This window comes from Calidris pugnax, unplaced genomic scaffold (genome assembly GCF_001431845.1).
Source record: "Calidris pugnax isolate Ruff unplaced genomic scaffold, ASM143184v1 scaffold42, whole genome shotgun sequence".
Lineage (NCBI taxonomy): Eukaryota > Metazoa > Chordata > Aves > Charadriiformes > Scolopacidae > Calidris > Calidris pugnax.
In genome coordinates this window covers 14,894,840-14,918,199 of record NW_015090920.1, presented here as the reverse complement: position 1 = coordinate 14,918,199, position 23,360 = coordinate 14,894,840, and the positions used below count along the sequence as shown (strand labels likewise).

General features: G+C 35.9%; 1 protein-coding gene across 2 annotated transcripts; it reads left to right on the top strand.

Annotated features, from left to right (window-relative positions):
- The first annotated feature begins 4,361 nt into the window (after positions 1 to 4,361).
- MYOZ2 (myozenin 2) lies at positions 4,362 to 22,860 on the top strand. Of its 2 annotated transcripts, XM_014949930.1 has the most exons (6): positions 4,362 to 4,517; positions 5,076 to 5,179; positions 10,469 to 10,638; positions 13,325 to 13,454; positions 14,812 to 14,995; positions 22,432 to 22,860. In XM_014949930.1, the coding sequence occupies exons 2-6, from the start codon at positions 5,104 to 5,106 to the stop codon at positions 22,661 to 22,663; spliced, it is 792 nt and encodes a 263-aa protein (XP_014805416.1). In that variant the 5' UTR covers positions 4,362 to 4,517; positions 5,076 to 5,103; the 3' UTR covers positions 22,664 to 22,860. The 2 variants fall into 2 exon arrangements, with proteins under 2 accessions (XP_014805416.1, XP_014805417.1); XM_014949931.1 differs by lacking the exon at positions 5,076 to 5,179 and having other exon boundaries at positions 4,366 to 4,517.
- The last annotated feature ends 500 nt before the right edge of the window (positions 22,861 to 23,360 follow it).

The following is a 23,360-nucleotide window of genomic DNA, read 5'->3' as shown; positions in this document are numbered from 1 at the left end:
TTTCTTCAGAAGGGAAACTCCTACATACCTTCTTTTCACAACACTTTATTGACCTCCTTGTCTATAATGATTAGTTTAATTTTAAAAAGCAGTTTACCACTACCTAATTTATTCTTTGGCTCCAGTCAGGTATTTCACAGTAACAATTATACCTGTAAATAGCTGTCAGAAGCTAAGATGGATACAGAATACAGAAATGTCAGCTAAGTCATTAATTGAGCAGTGACTTTATTATTTGTAGTAACTACAACCCCCTCTTTTACTGAACCTCTTGACTTCACTCATATTGTAAGACACTACATGTATATTCACTTTAATACTCTGAAGAGTGTATTGATTAAAATTCATGGCATAAAATTAAGCACATACAGCTGTCGGTCTCAGAATGAATTTAAGCACTTGCTAAGAACCGAGGCATTATTCAGCACTTTATAGTCTTATTCAGCACTGCCTCTAGTTTAAGCCTTGTTTGAGAGAAAACTACGGTAACTTGTTCTCTTGCTTGTTGAAAGAGAAAAAGAGAAAAAGAGAAAAAGAGAAAAAGAGAAAAAGAGAAAAAGAGAAAAAGAGAAAAAGAGAAAAAGAGAAAAAGAGAAAAAGAGAAAAAGAGAAAAAGAGAAAAAGAGAAAAAGAGAAAAAGAGAAAAAGAGAAAAAGAGAAAAAGAGAAAAAGAGAAAAAGAGAAAAAGAGAAAAAGAGAAAAAGAGAAAAAGAGAAAAAGAGAAAAAGAGAAAAAGAGAAAAAGAGAAAAAGAGAAAAAGAGAAAAAGAGAAAAAGAGAAAAAGAGAAAAAGAGAAAAAGAGAAAAAGAGAAAAAGAGAAAAAGAGAAAAAATGAGAGAGAAATGAGTTACAGATTTGGATGACTCTAAGTAGTTCAGGCTTTTTCCACTTGCTAGCCTGGACCTCCTTTCTGGTCAACTATGCGATTTAGAGGAAGCAGTGTGGTGGGAAAGATCCCACAAGGTGCTGGAAAAGACAACACCAAAAGGAAAAATCTTTCTTGGTTAAATAAAAAAGATGAAAAGGAAGAAGACGGGTAAATGTTCCTGTTCCCAGGCTGACTTAATCATCCTAGTTTTCCACTTGCTAAATAGAACTTCTCATTGAAATGCAAGGTTTGCTTTTGTTAAGATGTCACATTGTACTGTAATTCTTTCCCCTTCCTTAATCTTTCCTCATTATTATGGACATTCTATTGGTCACATATATGTATGAATGATGTTTTGGCAACTTGGTATATTTTATGGGGCCCTGAACTTCTTTAAGCATTATAAAAGAAAATAGCATTCAACAGGATCAGTTCCAGTTTTGCAGCTATGACAGTTAAACATTTTTTTATTCTAACTGCAATGACATATGCTTATTTCTATTTCAGTTAATGGCAAAATCTTGACACACTAGTAAGTAGTAAATTAAATTCTGAGATAGTCATTCTACAAAGTTTTTAAAAGTTCAACTTCTAAATCATACAATTTATAGATAAAAACATCTGTCAGTAAAGTTTCAGGTTGTGTCATCTGTAAGTAGCTACTTTTCCACTGGAATAAAATACACTGTTGAAGATCAGCAACGCAGTAAGTGGTAAAACACAAAATAGAAAATTGTTTCAAAATAAACAAAAGTACTAACAACATTCTTAAAACTCTAACCAGAAGCACTTTGCTGAACTGCAGATATTGTCATAAACATTTGGACTTGTACACAAATACCATATGTAAGTAGGTTGAATTCACAAAACTTCCAAACATCTCAATGTTTGTGTTCACGTTTTTTCCTCAGGGCCACCAAATGCAACATCTGATATTCTTATGATATTTCCATTATTCAGATATTAAAATATTGCAAAAAAAAAATCAGAAGTGGGTCTTGGATGCATACATGAAAACTTGTAAAAATCTTAAACACAAACAAAACGTGTGTAACTGCAATCTGTGAGTACTGTCCCTTTGTGAAGACCAAATAAGAGCTCCTGGATTTGCTAAGTGCTGAAAATAAAACTGCAAAAATAGAAGCCAATTCCAGTATTAATTCCAACAAAAAGCAAAACACTAATCTAACAGGTTAACTGGTAGGATTGTTAAATAATGATTACTCCTATATAGGTAGTTATCTATTCTCATGTGAACTATACAAAAATTAAGGCTGAAAGTGAAATCTAAAGTCATCAGGTTCATACCCATGCTCTGAGGCGGGACCAGTATATCTAAACTACCCGCTTTTAAAAATTGCTAAGGACATTCTTTCCATCCCTCACTAAGTGTTGTGGTCCAATGCCAGCTATCCTCCAAAAAAAAAAAAAGCTCTTCTTTGTATGTTGTGTAGACTTCCGATATAAAATAAGCTGATTACTTCTAATTCCAAACTTTGTGAACAAGACTGGAGTCTGGATTACAGATTCATTTTACATGTGAAGAGATTGCTATCATGACGCACCTCCTTCTTGTCTTTGCTAAACCAAACAAACTGAATTCTTTCACTCTTTCCTCACAGCTAATATTCCTTAGCATGTATTGCCTGGATTTTATTCAGTTCTTGTTATCTTTATATCTTTTCTTAAATGTGGGCAAAATATTCCAGCTCCTCAGTTTCAGTAAAATGAGATTATCTTCCTTTTCATATTCTGTTCACAAACCTCAAAATATTTGCTTTTTTTGGTACTGCATTCATGACATTTATTTTGTGATTCAATATCATTTTTCTGCCGTATTGTTTTTGACAGCTATTCCTTAGTTTCTTTCCCTGCAATTGATTTTTCCTTCTTATGTGCAACTACTTTGCATTTTATTTCTTTATTTTACTGATTTTGAATTATTTCAACAATTTTTCAGAGTAATTTTGAATAGCAATCTTATCATTCTCAAGAGCTAAAGATAAGTTCTATGTCAAACAGTTGAATGCCCACTTTATTATTTCATTTGGATGTGGTTTTACTGAATTGTATTTGATTATTTTCTTTTCAGTTCATCAAGTTGATTTAACATTTAAATCCTTCCCTGCAGAAGGAAAGCAGTAATTTTCCTAGGTTGGGATTTAATTGACATTCTCTACTTCATTACTGAAGTTATTAATGAAAATGCTGAGTAGCATGAACACTTGACAGACTCTCCTGCAATCCCACTTGACAGTTTGGTGGTGAACCACTGAGAACAATCTTAGCCTCTAATTGAATAGTTAAAATTCAACCAAGACTTTGACCATGCCTGCTGGTAGTCAAAACTGGCAGATCCAAGCACAAAAACTAAAGAAGATTTACTAATGAGTAACAGCAGCAGGTAAATTCTGACAGTGAGGACTAAAAAGAACACCTCTTTGGGGCTGAGATGTCTAGAATCTCAGCAAAATATTTTACAAGCTAAGCCTAGGAATAGAAAGCTAGAGGGAAAAATAAAGCAATTTTTTGGTTCGACCGGCAAACATTTAGGGCATTGTATCAGGCACATATATTATATCTGCCTCAGAGAACTTGCTTGAAAAGTTATGCACATTGTGTTGCTGTATTTAATTACTCTCCAAGTTCCATTTACATTCAGAATTCCTTTATCCTGTCATATCAGGATCCAAGCAATTTTCTGATCAATCCTCCAAGCCAAATAAGACCATTATTTTCCATAAAAAAGAAAATTCCTAGAACAAGCCCAAATTCGAATCAGAAATACAAAAACTTCATCTTGCTTTCACTGCTCCATAATTCAGCTAGCTGCATTCAGGCAGGAGGATAAGGGGGGAATATTTCCTTCTGCCACTATTTCTTTCTGTTGAAAGTTGGTTGCCATCATGAATATCTGTGCTCTGCGTATTACACACTTCTTTGATAAACTGATACAAAAGTACCCTGGAATGCTGAATATTACTGCAGTAAATTACTGCAGTTTCTGCAGTAAATGAAGAGATCTTGTGTGCTTCTTGAGCAATTACTCCCTGCCACATATAATACTGACAAAATTCTCTTTTCTTTTTCAGAACAGACTTTGTGTATCAGCCATCTGCCACTGACTTTAGCCATCAGCTACTATTGAAGCACAGTCTCATCTTTCACTAAAGGATTAGCCCATGCCATTCTCATCTGATATAGTCTTGCCCATCCATATATTTAACACCTTATTTTTAAATGTCTCTTTCCTAGTTATAACACAGAGATTATTATTCTCAGAGGTGATGAGGAGATGATCTGTACGAGTATGAGGGGAGCATTCCATTAAATCTTCCAATAAGCTCTGAAAGGGATATAAACTCTCTTTGTTGTGGGTGCAGTTGAATCTTTTCTGTTCTCTTCTTTCGCCAGGAAGATATGAGTGGCTGGAGTGTTTGATTCTATATATAACTAGTTGATGTCAGCTGGATGCCAATCCCTTTGAAGAGGATCAGCCCCCAGTTTGTCTCGGTACTAGGTACCATGCAGATCCAAGCACAGGGGTAGAAACCATCCTGGACCAGGCAGGTCATCCCATACATAACTAACTCCTGAAGCTTCAACTAAAGGGTTGAGATCGCTTTTTTCTGCACAACAAAACAGTAGGGTAAGTGTATTGTTTCCTGAAATATTTTGACATTGTCTGTCCTACAAACTGTCATATAAAAGACATTTATGTAACCTCTTGACTCTGCAACTAAAAAGATGTTTATTTTTTTTAATTAGTCAGAAATGCACGATCTTTAGAGATGCCAGAGCATCTCATTTAGCTCCTCAAATTCTTTATTAGATTAAGAAATGTCAAAATGTAACATTTCTGAAATCAGAAACCACAATATAATTAAAATATTAGTTATGAGTTTACATCTTCTAATATAATGTGTAGATGTGAAAAGGCCTAGACCACTGACACGGATTTTGCTACAGTATTTATGTAGCCAACTCAAAGTCCATTTGTTCAAATCTTCTGTCCATCAGAACATGTCCTAGCATCTGTCTGCAAGCAAGAGCTGCCAGTGCGTTTTGCACAATTAAAGTGCAGTATTTCTAAGTCAGAAATAACTAACTTCACTATTCAGCCATTCTAAACAGGCTATTAGAAATTAAAGTTGGCTGAATTGCACAAGCTGGCTCAACAATGTAAAAATGTGTTGTTTTTTTTCAGCAAGGAAAAATCGTATCAGAAAATCACAATGTTATCACATTCTGCCATGGTCAAAGAGAGGAAACAACAAGCATCAGCCATTATGGATGAAATACAAAGAAATGGTATAGCGCTGAACCCAGCTTACTGTATATGCAATGTCCTCTAGCCTTCCCTAATACATTTTTTTTTTTTAATCATAGAGTTTAACTCTCTTACAGCTTTGTCTCTGGGTGTTTTGCCATAAATAATCTTGTGGGAGTATCATGCTGCCTATGGTAACTAATCCTTTTGTAGTTGCCTCTTTTCATTTGAAAGCTATTTTCAGATGAACAACTGCTGTGGAGGAATGAAGTAATCTAACAGCTGATGTACATTCTGCTAGGATAGCCTTTCAGAATATTTGGGGCTAATAACATGACTTCATTCCATTTTAAAAGGCTATCTAAGAAACATGCTTATTGGTATCATTTTTTTTCTCTGTTTCACTCTGGTTTATTATACGAATGATAAAATTTTTGAGAGTTGATTACACCTCTGTTCCTTTCTCTCAAACTTTATCTTTGTAACTAACAAATTTTACTAGCATTTGGCAATTCTTTCTAATGCACAGCCAATTAATCTTATATGAAGAAATTTTCTGTTCTTGCACTGATGAAAATGCAGATACTTATGAGAAGGTAGTTTGATTTTCTAAAGCAGGTTCTTAAAACTATGCTTCTATGTGACACCTTAAGAAGCAATTAACTCAGTTGCTAATACAAATCTGCTTGGATTTCATTAGGTATATGCGGGATGCTTTTGGAGATCTTTCCAATCCTTTCCATGAAGCCTTTTTTATCATCTATGCAAAAGATCAATGTTTTAAAAGTGACAAGCACCCCACAAGCCTCACTAAAAAAAACAGGGACCTCCATTAATACTTAGAATTTATGAAAATCATACTACTCAGGATAAAACATTGAACATTAAATTACAGTATTGAATATCTGTGGGCTTTGCTCCAGAGAATTTGGGGACAGTTTCTGTAATCACTTACTGACCATTGTGATTGCAGGAAGAGTAGGACACATAAGCTTTTAAGAAAAAGCAGCTATGAGTTTCAGTGCCTGGTCCTAGTCTTTCTCATATTTCCATATGTTTTTTCCTTAATTTCTATTCCTAAGCAAATACCTCTTCTCCCATTCTCCACTCCACACACACTTAAATCTAAAAGCCAGTCTGCCCTTATAGATTTTATTACAACTACATTTTGCTTTGGTATTGTAAGCTCAAGTACTATGTGCCTGAAACAGCCTATGAGCTATTTGGAGAAAAAAAAAAAAAAGTCTTTCATATGTTTGTTTGGAACCAGGCATTTCACATGGTAAATGTTGCTACTATTCATAGCAATACTAATAAATCTACCATACAGTCCTTGAAATCATTGGAGTTATTGGATAATCTGTGCTTGGCATTTGCCTCACATAATCTGTCTTTTTTATTATTTATGTATTATCAGATTTGCTGTCAAGTTTAGATTCATATGCAGAGCTATGACAGCTTATCCTACAAGATATGATGTGATATGTGGCCACTGAAGGCAACAGTAACTCTTTAAGCATACACTCTACTTTTGCATCCTCTTTGGATGTTAAAAAAATGTGTGATAAGAGTCTGAAATTTACAACCATACAGGCTCAGTGAAACCAGTTAAGAAACAGAAGGGTAACCAAAGCTGTAATTATACAATGTATATGCTAGTTCTTTGGGACCAAATCTGAACAATTCTTGAAATAAACAAGGATAAATCTGGTTTTTAATTGACTAAATTCAGGTCTATTAATTTTTGACATTTTATTTTCCCCTAAATATTAATTCAAAAAGCTTAACTGTGATCTGGAGGGTGAACTGCTGTCTTTCTGAGATTTGCATTGCTATTAGTAATGAAGTTCCTGCACCTGGCAATTATGTACAAATTAAATGTACTGTTTCAGCCATTCTCACAGACCTATGAAACTCCCCATCGTTAACAGAGGTAAATGGTAACAGAAGATTCTGTAACACAAGCCCTGGTATCTTGAAATGACACAAGAAAGTTTATCTACTGCATTTTTCTTTCAGCCCCTTTTGATTATAATGCTTTCAGGTAAACTGTGAATCTCAAATTCACTGTTAAAATATATTCATAGTAGAAACAGTTGTTGATAAGACAAAAAATCAGCCAAGTTTTTATCAGTGTCGCAAAGTTTACCAACCTCTGGGCAAGACTGCTAATGATCAATAGTCCACATCTCCTGTTGGCTTGTGGGGCGTGACTGTGTTTTAGAGAAATTCGACATGTCACAAAATGTTGCAGGAATAGACATTAACTGCAAACCCCCTTACTGTCTCAGAAGAGAGACTGTAGTAGTAAATCAGTGTGTAGATGCGGACCTTCACAGCCCCTTAGTTTTTCATTGGCAGACTTGGACTAATCATAACATTTCTAAAGCTACTTGGCAGAATTAAACACGTATGTAAATAAATATGTTTAAGGAAGCCCTTGGAGTTCATCAGGTTAGCCTGCCATTACACTTAACTCTCACATCCAGTTCTATACTATTGCTTAGAGGCATTCTTCAGTAGCTACATGATTAACTATCTTTCATGATATAGTTAAAAAAAAAAATCTTATTTCTGATACTACAACAAACATACTATCTGATATTCATTATTAAAATTTATAATCCAGATTAAGGTATTTAGAAGATTGTAAACTGGAGGATTAAAGTGGGATTAGGTGGTGAATGCAGGAGGAACTATATAAATCATATTTAAATACAGTCTGTTATGATTTTAAGCACAGGACAGGAAGGACTTTGCAGGAACAAATTAAGAAATGAAGCTAAAGGTTAAGATTAGGATTAAATTATGAATTAAACTTTCAGTGTTAATTTATGTGTCCATTTATGACACTGATGTTCACTTTCTGTCATCCTCTAAATGTCCTCCTTTTCTCATTCTTCATCACCTTTTCTGCATTGACACTGAAACAATCCCGAGACACATCATAAAACTAGACAGATGATTAGATTTTAGTTGGCAAGGGATTCAAACAAACTTCACACTTATGTTTTTGGGATGCTGCCTGGATACACAATAGTACACAACTGTGGGTTACAAAGTACCTTGGAGCCTTCAGTTAACACTAACAAGAACAGTATACATGCAAGGGAATAGCAAGGCCCAAAATAGTTAACATCCAGTGTGTCCCAGCAGAATACTGAGTGGTTTGGACAGGGTTCTGCAATCACCTTAGCACCCCAGTCTTGGAGGATGTACATATTGCCCACTCTGTGTACAATGAAGAAAAGCTTTTTCTACATGAAAATGTTCCTGATTTGAGGGGTGAACTTCTTACTCGTCACTAATATAAAACCATCCAACAATCCATACCCCTGCAACAATCTTAAGAAATGACAAAATCAAATATCACTTGTACGTCTAAATTTCAGGCCACAGGCCAGTAACTAGCGCACTTATCTCAACCACAGAGCCAAAACCCCACCACTATCTGCCACTGATATGGCTACATTGGGAAAGCCGAGTCATTTTCTTCCATGTTAAGAACTCTCTGCTTTATAGTTACCTCTTAAATAACAGGAGGGTGTTAGGATTCTTTGTGCATACTATTTTTAAAGCAGAAGCGCATGCTCCGGCTCATGATACAGTTCGCTTACTCTTCCGCTAGTTAAATCTACTGCAAACATTCAATTGAAAGCAGTATGAACAGAAGTGGATCACCAATGATGCACTCCAGGGCCTGCAAACTTGTTGATTTACTACATGGAAAACTCTTGTCTATACAGCTTTGGCTAAATATTTAATGTACCTGTCTCAATTAATTTTTCCTAGATGTCAGCAAATCACACTGTTTTTCCAACAGAAAGTTACTAGGAGACATATGCCATCTTGAACATGCCACTTACTCAAAGTGAAACTCTGCATATGCAATATTAACTCTGACATTAGGTACCTTCTGCAGTTAATTGTTTTGCCATGTGAGTTTTAAACTGGGCTTCCTGTATGCTTACACTAGCAGCAAGATACAGTCTGTTACATATAATTTGCTTTCATTTCATTTTAATGCATTAAAATATATGTCAAAGTTCAGAATTTTTAATCCTGTAGACAATAAGAATATGGGAAGAATAGAATGTCTTATTATTAAAGAAATGACAGAATGTGACTTTGAATAAGTGGATTAAAGAAACACAGTAGACCACTGATATAATCCTCAAAATGCACTGCATCTTCCTATTTTTCTTCCTGAAGTTTATGAACAACTGAGAACAATTTCAATTAATAAAATGATAAATATTAAAGTAGCAATACTATGTGATCTAATAATTGTTACACTTGGTTAAATTCTACAGCCTTCTAAGCAGAAATAAATTAGCAGAAAATAGTTTGTTCAGAGTTCCTGTATTCTAAGTTTTAAGCTTTATCTATAGGTTGAGGACATCTAGTGAGAGAGTTCAGTCACCAAACAACAGCTTGCTCATTGCCATCAGTATCCCAGTCTCCAGAACATTATCACGAAGATGACCAGTAGAGTTTCTGATATTCAGAGTTCTCCATTTAGATTCCTAAATGATTTCCCTTTCCCCTGCTTACGCATCTTCATTTTCAAATTGCCCAGGAGATCACTAAAGACAAAGGAGGGATTTTTCCCAAGCAGTGAATAAAATAATACAGCATCTAGTAATTCAGTTTCCTCTTCGAGAGAATTGATAAATATATCAATTCCTAGAAGCATGTTCTAATTCTTTGTTAAGGCTCTCATTTTCAACACCTTGAGCTTTGTTTTGAATGCTTTAAAGATAGTTAAAAAATACTATTTAATACAGACTTCCTAATGCAAACTTTTCTTAAAGTACAAAACATGCCCTGGATTTCAAAAGCAAGCAGAATATCAAAGAATAATGGAAAAACAAAATGTTTATAAGCAATAAGAAACTGGTAGGTATGTTTAAAATGGGATACCTGTTCATCTATCCAATGCAGGACACAAAAAGGTAACTGAAGGTTTGATGTGGAAACACCGGGGCCAGATGAAATTTTGTTCCTGGTTTCAGCAAAAGCCAGTTTTGACCAGTCTGGCATTAAGATGGTCTATAGGACATTATAGACCTGATTTGATAACAGCAGAAAGCAATTTAACTGAAGTAAGTTTGGAGCTTGAGGTGCTTAGCATCTTCAAAAAAACAGGTTTGTGGTGTTCAATACTGCTCCAAAATTTTGGGAGAATGATTAATTTCACTAACGCCATATGAAGCTATGTTATGTGTTAGATAAGTATGCATTAACATGTTGTTGGATTTCAGGTGTAGGGTATGCAATATCAGGCATTTAAGAAAAACAGAGGTATGTATTTATCCGTTGTATTGCAGTCTCACCCAGCTTAAACCTTGGAAAAAAGGTCAGCACCCCCAGAGATATCATGGTAGAGGAACTATCGACACTCAGCAACAGAGGTGCAAGACTCTTCAAGAGACGTCAGCGGAGATCTGACAAATACACATATGAAACTTATCATTATGTAGCAAACAAGCCAAGAAATGTGAGTATTTTGTCATAACTTATTAATGAAACACAATGAGAGTTAGCATTGGTTCCCTTGGTGCTCACAAAACACATTGTACGTGACTTATTTGTAGTTTCAAGAAGAATAAAAGTAAAACCCTGTACTAGAATAAGGCTAAGATGAAGTAAGCCATTTGTATTTTATTGACCTCCTGTAGAGAAATAAAAAAATCTAAAAGCCTCAATACTTAACGACATCAAATTCAAATCATTCTCATTCAAATCTGATTCAGGCTACTAGAGATCAGAGTTTTTATCCTGTAATAATTGGCTCATTGACTACTGAAAATTAACTAGTCAATGTGAAAGCTGGCTAGTTAATGATATTCAAAAGGTTGGAAGAAATAAGAGTCTGTTTCATGCAACAACTAAGTATTTTTATTACAGTATGTTGGTGCTCTCAGTGTGGTTCCCAGCCAGCAAAATGACTCTCACAACTGGCACTAAATATATTTCTGGCCTACCTGTCTCAACACAAACAAAAAAGATGGAGTTTGTTACAGAGAGTCAATTATTCTTTGAATAAATTATTAGTGATACCCTGGGAATCCTCATGGCAGGAACTAAATGCACTTGGAGTTTGTGTCGTCTGTAGCCTTTGCAAAATAATTTAGCCTTTTGCTTAACCTCTGGACAACAACATTCATAAATTTTACTTAACTCTCCAATGTGCTGCATGGTTTAATTACTTGAACGTGAATACTCTATGCCCAGTCTAATACAGCACACAAACAGCCCCTCTAATTCCAGTATTGTATTAAATTCTGCTTCTCAGTTACATGTATGCATCCCCACTGATTCCAGATACAAAGGTACGTGACTAAAGAAGCAGATTTTGTCCCAATATTTTTAAGTTGCTTTGACTACTGTGAAAAGAAATATGTGCTACAAAAGTTAATTATTATTAATTAACCTAGAAATACTTCTTGTAGAACAGCAATTCTCTTTCCCTGAAGCATTTACAACTAATCACTGTATAGGTGGTGCTATGATTGTGTCAGCATCCAAACCCTACACAGTCGATACAAAGACTTTGGCTCAATTCTTCCTTAATCTTCTCTTGGAATAAGAAAAATAGTAACTATATGTAATGTATTGTTGTGATATAATCTAAAGTTTGTTTCAGTTCAAAGAGGAAACAATTAATTTATTAATCAGAATAGCAAAGCACCAAAGGGCTTACTCATATTATGTTTAATTTTACTAAAGAAAATAGACATGCCCTTGTAAATTAATCAGAAACAATACAATGAATGCAACTTAATGAACAAAAATTCCATATAAAAATCTGAACAATTCTATTTAACACTCAAAAACCCCACTCTGTTATTTAGAAGTCCATCTATGAATAGTTCCCCCAATTTCTCCCTCTATTGAGTATGCTGAGCCCAACACCATCATTTTGTCAGAATTTCTGTATCCAGTTCCATACTTTTGCTGCGAGGTCTGACAAATCAGTTCCCCGCTAGTCTATTTCTTCCCACAAAAACACAAGTACACATGCTGTACGGTCAGTATGACATTCTGATGTGAAAAAATTATACCTCTTTGGTTTCTGTTCCCTTCCCTTAAATGCCTATTTAGACACCACTGTTGGTGTCTTCATCCTGGCTAGAAAACATTCTGCTTTAATCTCTTTTTTTTGTTTTATGTTTAAACAAGTATTATTTGCTTGCTTTCCTACTTTAAGAAACTCTTACTCTAAACCAGTCTATATTTAAATTGCTTTTAGCCTATGTGTCATAGCTAAAATAAGATTCTGACTTCTTATGAGAGTCTAATTCTATATTTATGTAACAATGATTAAGCCTTTGGATGTTTCCTTAGAACTGATGACCCAATAGGAGGGTGGAAAATAACAGCATATCATGAATCTCCAGAAAGTGACCTGCACTGAAGTTGTTATTTCTATTACAAATAAAGGAAAAGAAAATCCCAAACAAAAGCAATTCAACCAATGCAGGGAATTTTCAACTGAAACAGGAAGAGACGCTTTGAAGAATCAGTGCTTTGAAACTCAAATGGCTCAAACTTGCCAGATTTCTTGAATCTTTCAGTAGCAAGGGCACTCTGCACATAACAGCTTCCAGTGTCCAGTGATCCAAGGGATGTATTTTATGAGCCCCCCTGCCAAAGTGACTCTTTGCTGTGAACCACACAGCCCCCACACACAAGTAGATGTTTTGGTGATTGCTGTAAGCAGTAGATGGGATGAACTCTCTATGTACAATTGCATACCAATATTTAAATAACCCAAACTTAGGAAAAGGTCAGACAACTCAGCTGGATCGTTATAAGCCTTCAGAAAGTTTGCTGACTTAGCTCACAACACCTCCAATCCTTTCAATTAAGCATTCACACACTTGTAATGCAGAAATTTAAAATTGTGCTGGGATATCATTCATAACAATGAAAAAAATATTCATTTTCCCTTAGATAGCCAATGCGAGAGAGTTGGGAAACTGTTTCACCTTCTGGCTAACAGCCAGAAAATCCTGTAGAGTGCCATCTAGCAAACAGGGTACCAAACAGCAGGACAGTGTGCCTTCGGGTAGCACACCTTGGGTCTCAGATCTGGGCCACAAACTGGAGTATCACTCCAACCCTCGAGAGAGAATCACAGAGGTGTGCTGTCAATGATATTGATTTGTATCCAAATGCAGCGTGGAGAGCCCATACAGAGTGTTAAAATGGACGGCCTCAGCGTGGAAGGAATTCCCCAGCACGCCCCAATGACACCTCCTAATACACCTGATCCCCGGAGCCCACCACATCCTGACAACATCGCCCCAGGTAATATATGAGTTTACAAACATTAGATATATTTAGTTCTCATTTCACAGCAGAGAAGGAGCCTCTTTATAAAACATTATCTTCAAAAAGAATTTCTTGATGGACTTACTATTAGAAATCGATAAATTTGAGTCAGATAACTAATCAGAATCTCACGCAGAAATGCAGAAAGGTCCTTTTCAGTCACGCTCATTTTTAAAGATTTGATATGCCTTTTGTATTACTTGTCCCTAAACTGAAAACATAAATTAATAGCAAGAGAAACTGCTCCTATATTTACTGGTCTTAGTAACGTTGAGAAACAGATCCTCAGATTTAAAACCAAACCAATACACTGATTTTTCTTTGCCAAACCTTTGTTTCTAATATGCAACACACTGCTCAACAGCCATTGTAGTTTAATTACCCATAAATGTAAATGTAAAGTCACTGCAAGTTTTGCTAGAAACCTTTACAGAGGAGTAACTTTAAAAGGAATTTGCCTCTGGCTGTATAAACTGTTCTTTTTTAAGTGCTTAACTGAGAGGGTACTGTTGCCTTTATTTAAAGCAGTGAGCTACAAGGCGGCATTATTTTGTATTCTTTAAAAACTAGAGAAGGCTAATTTGTTTTAATTAATTTATTCAGTGATATAGCCCTTCTTCCTGTTTATGAATTATCCATGAGCAGACTCGTTTTTACAAATTCATTCTTTGTTCAGAATTACTCAATGCATGTTTTGTGCAGATCTTTTTCAGTCTATGTAAACTAGGTCAATGCTACTCTGTTAGTGACTGCTAAAACTCTGCGCATCAATTGGTCAAATACAATGCAAACAGATAATTTCCATTGCTAAGATATGATACAAATCTTCAAGCTTTTCTTTAAGTAAAAAAGGTCTGGGAAAAGGAGTAGATTTAAAACCACAGAGTTTTCTTAAGCTTATAGAAGGAAACAGCATTAAGTTAAAGAGCAAGATACAGTGGAAGAGTAAAAGGGTAGAATAGATTTCCTTGTTGAATTATCTTAGTTTTAACCAAAAGTCTGTTTTTAAAATCTTTTTGTTAAGTCAGCCCAAGGGCTGTGTAGCTATAGTCTAGTTTCAAACAAATGCTTATAAAGACAGAAACAAATTTTTATAAAATAATCTTAACCTCAAGAGAGGATGGAATTCTTTGCAGCAGTTATCTAAAAGGCTACAAATTCCCCCTGCCGCCTTTCTATTTCTGTGTAATTTTGGCCAGGTGACTTGATCCAGTTGTGCATTTTACCTAATTGTGAAATGATGGTATGTTACTGCCTAGTTACATAGGATGGCGGTAAGGAAGCAGAAAAGGCAAAGTATTGTTACAATGGTTTTGCTTGGATTGCCTTGCAGGATATTCTGGACCACTGAAAGAAATTCCTCCTGAAAAGTTCAACACTACTTCTGTACCAAAGTATTATCAGTCTCCCTGGATAGAAGCCATTAGGGATGATCCAGAGCTGCTGGAAGCCTTATATCCTAAACTTTTTAAACCTGAAGCAAAGCCAGAACTGCCTGACTACAGGAGCTTTAACAGGTAATTCTGAACGGACATTGCATTTTACAGTGCAGAGAAAAAATACTATGAAATGAAACATTTCCACCAGCTGTAAAAAACCCTGCTGCCTGTGTTTTACAGTATACGCATAAACACGAACACAGATTACAAGTGGTAAACAAAAGCATTAAGGAGGAAACTAGTCTCTCTCCAAAGTCTTGACCCCAAATTAAATTGTAAAACCAGGAATGTAAGATGAATTGTTGAAAATACTGAAATAGAGAAAGAAAGTATCAGATCCACCATAATAAATGGAAACACAGGCTGTAGCAACGCTTCCAACTCCTTTCAGTATTTCTGTTGTTGACTTCAGTAGGTACAGAATTTCAAGGCCCACCAGGGAGAAGCTCAGTCAAAAGTTTGTTTGTAAGCTTTATAATACAAACCACTTTTTTTTTTTTTTTCAATACAACTCACAGGGCTTGTTTCTTAGGCAATGATAGTACAATGAACTTTATCCTTCAACCAATCCCTCATACCAAATAGTTAGCAGACTGCATATTTTATTGCAGTTTAAATATTTTATATCTTCGACAACCTTCAGTAACAAATTAACAGATAAAACATTAAAAACAGACTTCAAAAACATTCAAAGTAGAATGGGATCTAAGAGTGAAGTTATTTATGTAGTAACTAGTATACTAAGGCTGTCAGTAGAACTTCTAGATATATGGACAATATTGGCTTTCAAACTATTTCAAAAGTTTTAAAACACATTCTTACTTATGTCTTTTGCCTTCATTCATATCATTCACATTATCTTTGTTTATTGAAGTTATGGACAATTTTTCTTTAAATAACCCCTGCTGAGTTCCACACAGCTAAGCCAAACTAAAACCCTTCCTCAAAACTCCAGACAGCAATCTATTGAAAAAGAAAATAGCTCATGGCAGTATAAACTTAGAGAAAAATACCACAAACATCACTTGTGTTCCTGCTGTTGAAGTGGGCCTCAACTATGAGTGCAAGGACTAAAAAATTACACAATTCAACATCAAAACTGGCACTGAAGACACTACACTAATTCTGATTTCCTAACAGCAATATACATTATGTTAATTATTAAGTCTGTGTAGCACACTTTTCTCAGCAGACAAAATCACAAATAGAGTCAGAGAGATGTGCCACAGCTGGTAACGCTGGAACAGTACCAGCAGAGTTTATGTACTATGGTTATTGTAACTGAAAAAACCCCACCCCAAACAGCAAAAAACCGCCAAAGATACAAACATAGAACAGAGACAGAATCAGTTCTCTGTCTCACAAGAGAGATTCTGAGTCCAGCATGCCAGTTGTTACTGTGAAAGACAACATCAGACGGGGCACAGAGAGCCCATTAATAGGGATATGTGTCTTGAGATGGTATCTGATGGCTTCTTTGTGGACTTTTAGCTGCTCTGTGGTCCCGTATTCTGTTAGTTGTCCTCTTTACAACACTAACTGTTTGGATTTCTTTCTATGGGGGTTTTCTCTATGCATGACATGGCAAAACTCTGGTTCACCACAGTCCGAATTTCTTGAACATAAATCCAGATCTAGAGTGTGAATTAGTAAATTCAAAACACAAGGCATACAAATATAATCCACCAGAACTCTCCTTCTCATGGAAAAAAAATCCACATCCAGAACAAAATGAAAGGATGTCTGGTGGTGGACCTAGAAAAGCTGTTACATACAGTACACTCAGATTAATGTTTTCTAGCAAGAAGACGAAGATCCAAAAAGAAATTGAGAATTTGTGAAATTGAAATTCAAGATAATAGCCTCTTGGAGAAGATTTTACAGCCATGACTTAAGTGTTTACACTCCTGAAAATGCACAGGGGAGTAGCGCATCTGATTATGGGATTCAAAACAGCCAGCACACTGCATGTCAAGCTAACAAACAGAAAACAATATGGAGAAGCTAAATGTGACTTACATCAGCAGCTGATTCTGTTTATCTTCAGGTCAGAGCTAGATTAAGGTCTTCCTTTCCAAAACCAGAGGAGGGGACATAAATATTCTTTTAAAACTTGTATAGACAATAAGGTCTATTTCTTTGGAAAGAGCAATTTCCTAGAATGTGGCCAGCCTGGATTTATTTCTACAAGAATGTCAAACCCTGAGAAGAGGTGTAACAACATGGTTTTGGGGTCTTCCCATGGAAGAGGTGGGAACACCCTTCACTTCCCTTTTTAAGACCTGTGCAGAAAATAATAGATCTCTTTGGGGTAGGGAAAGTAAACATCTTCCTCTGGCTGAATAATTAAGAAACTCACTTGGGGAAAGAGAAACTTGGGCCTACATCTGAGTTCCCAGATCTTCCAATGCACTTTTAAAATTACTACTTACAGTAAATTAAGCAAGCAGATTCAGGAGCAGAAAACAGGTCCTACATTTCTCTGCTATTAGTTGTGTGGCTTGTGTCTGGCCTACTCTGTGTCTGGAGTCCTGCTCTGTACAATTCAAGTAAGTTTTTATTTCTGGGTAGTATTTTTTCTGGAATACTGTATGTGAGCAGTGAGGTCCACTTTACAAAGAGATATTCTCAGACTAAAGAAAAACCAAATCTCTTGGAGAAGAGATCTGGTCACAGACATACTACTATTTGACGCAGAGGTTCAACACTAACAGACATGGATTTTGAGAGAAAGTGCCTTGATGTGCTATTTTGCTCAAAGCCTGCTGCTGTGGTATATTATCTGTGTTTTCAGGCATGAAAGTTCAGGCAAAAGATTATTAATTAGACAATCACAGATGAGCTTTGGTGTAAGCTAGGTTCAGCTGCCAGTATAGCTAAGATAAAGGCACATCTGAGCATTTATATAAGGAAAACATTAGTTATCTCAGGAATTAGTAGCTTTGCATAGAAGGTGAGATATCTCTTTGGACTTCTGTGGGTCCTACCAAGTCATTCTGTGCATCTAGGTCACAGTATCCTTGACTTCTTTAATTGCTGTCTTGGAGAGAAAGCAAATGATATTGTATTAAACAATTAAAATGCAATATAATGGCACCACTTTGTGGTGCATCACTTTGTCAGTGAGGGTATCAGCAAGGCTTTCTATCATGCTTCATCATTCAATAAAGTGTCATTATGTTTGTTCTCCTGCAAAACACTGGTACAGTCATCATTAGTCAGGAGAGGGTGTGGTTAACATGAAGTGCAATGCATAGGACTCCCAAAGGAAACGGGCCAGAGATTCTTCCCAGTTCATTCAGTGGTATCTGTTAAAATGGCACTTAAGACTTTACAGGCCACTTTCAGCTTTCCTTGTTACACAACAAACTGTAAAACCAGCATAACTTTAGCAGCTAGGGACATCTGATGTGTTGGAATAGATGCACACACGCATGGCTTACAAGTATTCAGCCCTAAACAGCATCCAGAATTTTGTTTTCCACTGCTAGCAATGAAGAGGCAACTCTGGACCCTGTAGCAGTGCAATTTTTATTACAGTAGCAGAATCAGAACTAAGGAATTCATAGACGTATTACCAGGGGTCTAGTATGCATTTTATACTGCAGGGGTCTTACAATGCTGGCAGGTCAATGAAAGAAGCAGCGGTGGCAGCCAATGTCAAGCACATTTACCTTCTGAGGTAGAACTCTCTGTAAGACAGCCAGTAATGCTTTAACAGCATTTAGCACTGGACAAAATGCATGATCAGAGAAATTTGTTTCTGAGGATCTCTGAATAGACTGTTCAGACCAGGCTACTCTTCTCCTGGATGAAAATGAGTCTCTGCTAGCCGAGAAATGCTGCAGAACAGAGCCATCCCATCTGATTTCTCTTGGAGACTAATTCTCATTAGCACTGAAGAAGTATTTACTGGTAAAAAATTTTCTTGCCTCTTTTATCAGTGTGGAAGCACCCAGTAACCATCTGTGGTAAAGACAGCATGAATCTACATTTGTTGAGGAGTTTGTAATATTAGTTAAATTAGTACCTTTATTCCGTCTGCTTTCTTGGAGCTGGATAAAATGTCAAAGGTAGGATTATGAGTAAAATACAAAGCACTACATCTTACTCATAAAGGACAAGCAAGTCTGACTAGTTCTGCCTCTCCTACCAGATAAATTCTTGCTCAGCTTTCTCAATTCCCAAAGACTAATGTTTCAAAAACAGTACAGGAATCCAGTCCATCTGGACTGGGCTCTGATTTTATTAATTAATGGATTCTGAGTTCTATTGTAAAAATGCTGAGATCCAGAGCCTCAAAGGAATTTTCGGTACTAACTTGAAGTGATGTGAGATTAGTGAAAGCTGAGTGTTCAACCAGTTCCTTAGCACCTGAATACCTCCGTGAAATTGGCTTTAGTTCTAGTTCAGATCTTGAAGATCTGAGCATTTGTCAGGTTCTTTGCTCCTATGTCTCCTTTTTGCACAGAATTAACAAGAAGCAGAGTGTTCTAAGAATGACAGTACCATTTTAAAATGCGAAACTCACTTTTCTTGTACTTATGTAATTGAAGGTGCTAATCCAATACAGTTAAAACATTTATTCAGACTTTCCCAAATAATCAACTACAAGTAGTCTCCTATGTTGAGACAATATAATGTTCAATAAGAAAGACTGCAGGCAAAAAAACCCCAACAGCCCTGCTAAAACAACTAAAAATAAACATGGTTGTGACTGCTATTGTTAAAGCATGCACCTACTTTTTAGGAATATGCAAAGTGAACATTAAACAATCTCCTACACTTCCTGGAGCCACTTCCTATGGCTCTGAATCAGCATTTCCACCCTTATTATGAGCAATGACTACTGGAATTTTTTACACGAGTTTTAGGCTTCTGTACAATGAATCAGAGCTCAAGTGGTACAGTTGATGTGCACACCAACACAGGTCATTACACCACCACGTTGTCAGACAAGTTACTGGTCACAAAAATATACTGGTGCTGTAAAGGAAAATTAACACCTATTACCCAGTCACTGTACTCTCTTTTATGTTGATCATCATGCGCTTCTGCCTAGCATGCAGGAATGCTTAGTTCTCAGAGGCCAGACTTTGTATAGGAACTACAAGGTGGGGTTTTTTTTCCCACAAAAGATATTTGAATTTCCATAAAATGCCCTTCTGTTACCTACAGAAACATGATGTATTTAAAACCCAAAAATACTACAAAGAGGAAGTTTTACACTATAGAATTGTTTTGCATTCTATATAGCTATTATTGTTCTATTCATATTGATTATCCCCTTAATTTACATATTGATGAGAATTAAATATTACAACAATGTGGGAATGTGTATCTTAATTAGAGCAGCAATTAAAACAATCTTTATTATCCTGTAAGATCTAGATCACTACATTCACTCTGTGCCAATTACCAAGCAATTATTTTTAATCAGTATCATACGGTATCCAAATTGACATTGTGACCTAGAAGACAGTTTCACAAGAAAAGCTAGATACCACAGGCACTTTGCATAAAGAATTTCCTTTGACCTCAAGAGAATTTAATGCCTGGATTGGCTGCTCCAAAATCTTGTTTATTTTCACCTGAGAAACAGTTTTAGAGCTTAATCCAAAGCAGTGTTCTTCTCTCAGTAAGTGTGCATGGCCAGAACTTTCATGATTTTTTGTATCTTACTGACCCTTTGGTGTTAATACCATCTCCTTCAACAAATGCTGCTTATACTGAAATTCAGTGAATTCTCTGTGTAATGACACAGCAGTACCATTTCTTTTAGGTCATGGATTCATTTGTCTGAATTAATCTTTTTTTTTTTTTTTTTAGTACTTGATTCTCCCTAGGTTTTGTTTCATCTATAGTTATCTAGCTGAAAAATCTAGTCAGACCTTCAAATCATCTCTTTTCATTTCTGTTGGTATTAATTTCTCTGGGCTTCTGCTATAGTACCTAGAGCCACAGTAAATACATACCTCCAGTTCTGTTGTTTTGTAACAAACATACAAAACCTACCAAGTCTGGTGAAATGCCATTGCAATAATAATTAATTTCCACATGCCAGTATATATCTAGCTTTGCAGAAATCACGTGCTCATGTATAGCTTAAAAATCTGTTTATTTTTTTTTTTTTTTTTTGAGTACTTGATTCTCCCTAGGTTTTGTTTCATCTATAGTTATCTAGCTGAAAAATCTAGTCAGACCTTCAAATCATCTCTTTTCATTTCTGTTGGTATTAATTTCTCTGGGCTTCTGCTATAGTACCTAGAGCCACAGTAAATACATACCTCCAGTTCTGTTGTTTTGTAACAAACATACAAAACCTACCAAGTCTGGTGAAATGCCATTGCAATAATAATTAATTTCCACATGCCAGTATATATCTAGCTTTGCAGAAATCACGTGCTCATGTATAGCTTAAAAATCTGACACTCTTACACTGGCCAGAATATATTCCACCTTAGTTATGCAACTGATCAAAATGCAGAGCACATATAATAGACTCTTTGGTCACGTTTGCTTATACAAAGGAGTCTGGAAAAAGTGACACAAAAACTCAGGGTGGTTTTTTTTCAGCCTAGAAATCTGCAAATATAGAAGAATCATGGGAGGTATTTAGAAATACTGTTGTTTTGTAACATTTGCAAATGTATGTAACAGTTCCTGCTCGGTTTTTCATATCTTTTAGTTTCTTGGGCTTATTGCCTGAGGGAACACTTACATTTAAATAACATGAAAAATACTGGCTGAAGACTAGGGGTCAATTTTAGCCAGTGTTTCAAGGTTTAGTTACATAAACATTTTCTTCAGAAACAAAGCTGGTGCCCTCACCCATTCCCCTTCTTTCCAGAGCCTGTTGTCTTTGGCTGTTCTTTCTGCTTCTTATTAGGCTTTACTGCCTCCTCATTTGTATTGCTACAATTATTTGAGCGTGATGAAATAAACTAGATTGCTGAAATAATTTGGCTTTTAAAATGCTCCTTTGTTTTGAAAGGTCTTTGTTTAACCCAGATCACTTAAGTGACCCAAGTTTATAGCACAACCCACATACATTCTAACTGGTACAACAATATGGTGCTGAAATATAGTGTAGTGGGAGGAACAACTGGGGATAGGAGAAAATGGGGTGAGAACTTCCTAAACTAATTACCTGCTATAGAGAATGTGTTGAACTATGTTTTCAGGCCTATCAACTTATCACCAACAAAATAAGTTTAGTAACTGTGACTCACCAATGACAAGGTTTCCTTGCGACATCTTTTTCCCTCAGCTTTTCCATTTAGTTGAATTTTGAAGAAGTCTGAAGGTTTTATCTAAGGGAAAAGAAATTGGATCTTAACAAGAATTTGCCAGAAAAACAATGAGAACACTTTTCCCAAAAGCTTGAAAATGTAAATAAGAAATTGTACAAATCTATATTATTAACATAGCGTCTGCTGTTTTCAGCTCCTGGGAGGAAAAGAAAACAGGTTTTTTTAAATCACATTTTACTTTTATTTCTCCAATATCTACAGAGTTGCCACTCCCTTTGGTGGTTTTGAGAGAGCGTCAAAGCTGGTTAAATTCAAGGTACCAGATTTTAATCTACTGATGCTAAACGATCCCAGATTCATGATCCTTGCAAACCCTCTTGCTACCAGAAGATCCTTCAACAGGACTCCTAAAGGATGGACATCCGAGAATATTCCTGTAGTGTTCATTCAACCTTCGGATTCCAATACTGTTCCAGAAACAGAGGATCTGTGAGAGAAGCTGCACTCTACATCATACAAAATGCAAAGCTGCACATCCATGTATTTTTGGTCCAAATATTACTAAAGGCTACTGACAAAATTTTTCCTTGGCAGCTGGAGTATAAGTGTTAATGTCTGATGCAGTGTCTCTTTTCTGGCACCTAGTTTCATCTGCAGACATAAATAAAGTAATTTGGCAAATGTAATTGAGACATTTTCTATTTGTGTTTACATGTTCTTCTTTTACCTTCTCAAATCTTTGCTTGTCATTTAAGAACAAGTGTATTAAGAAAAAAAGTGACAGACTATTAAAGGGTCTGATTTAATAGGTATACTGATTACAGCAAAACAACTGAGCAATACCGCAACAGTGCACTCCGAGAACTGGCTGCTCAAGACAAGCTCTGACAAATCAACCTTTTTCTCCAACCTCTACCAAAGTTAAGCATCTTGTCAATACTTCAGTGACAGCAAGTTTAGGCCATTTCCTTCTTTCTGATTCTTACTCAGCTTTAATTATGGACATCAATATCCATGTCACCTGGATCTGTTTACAGAAAATACAGTAAACTTGGCAATGACAAAGATTACATGGTGGTATGAAAAAGTACAGAGGCATTTCCTGGCTAAGTCTAGAATGTTTTTGTTAATCACAACTAAAAAACTCATCGATGACTGGCTGTCAAACACACCAAATTAGTATCACTGAG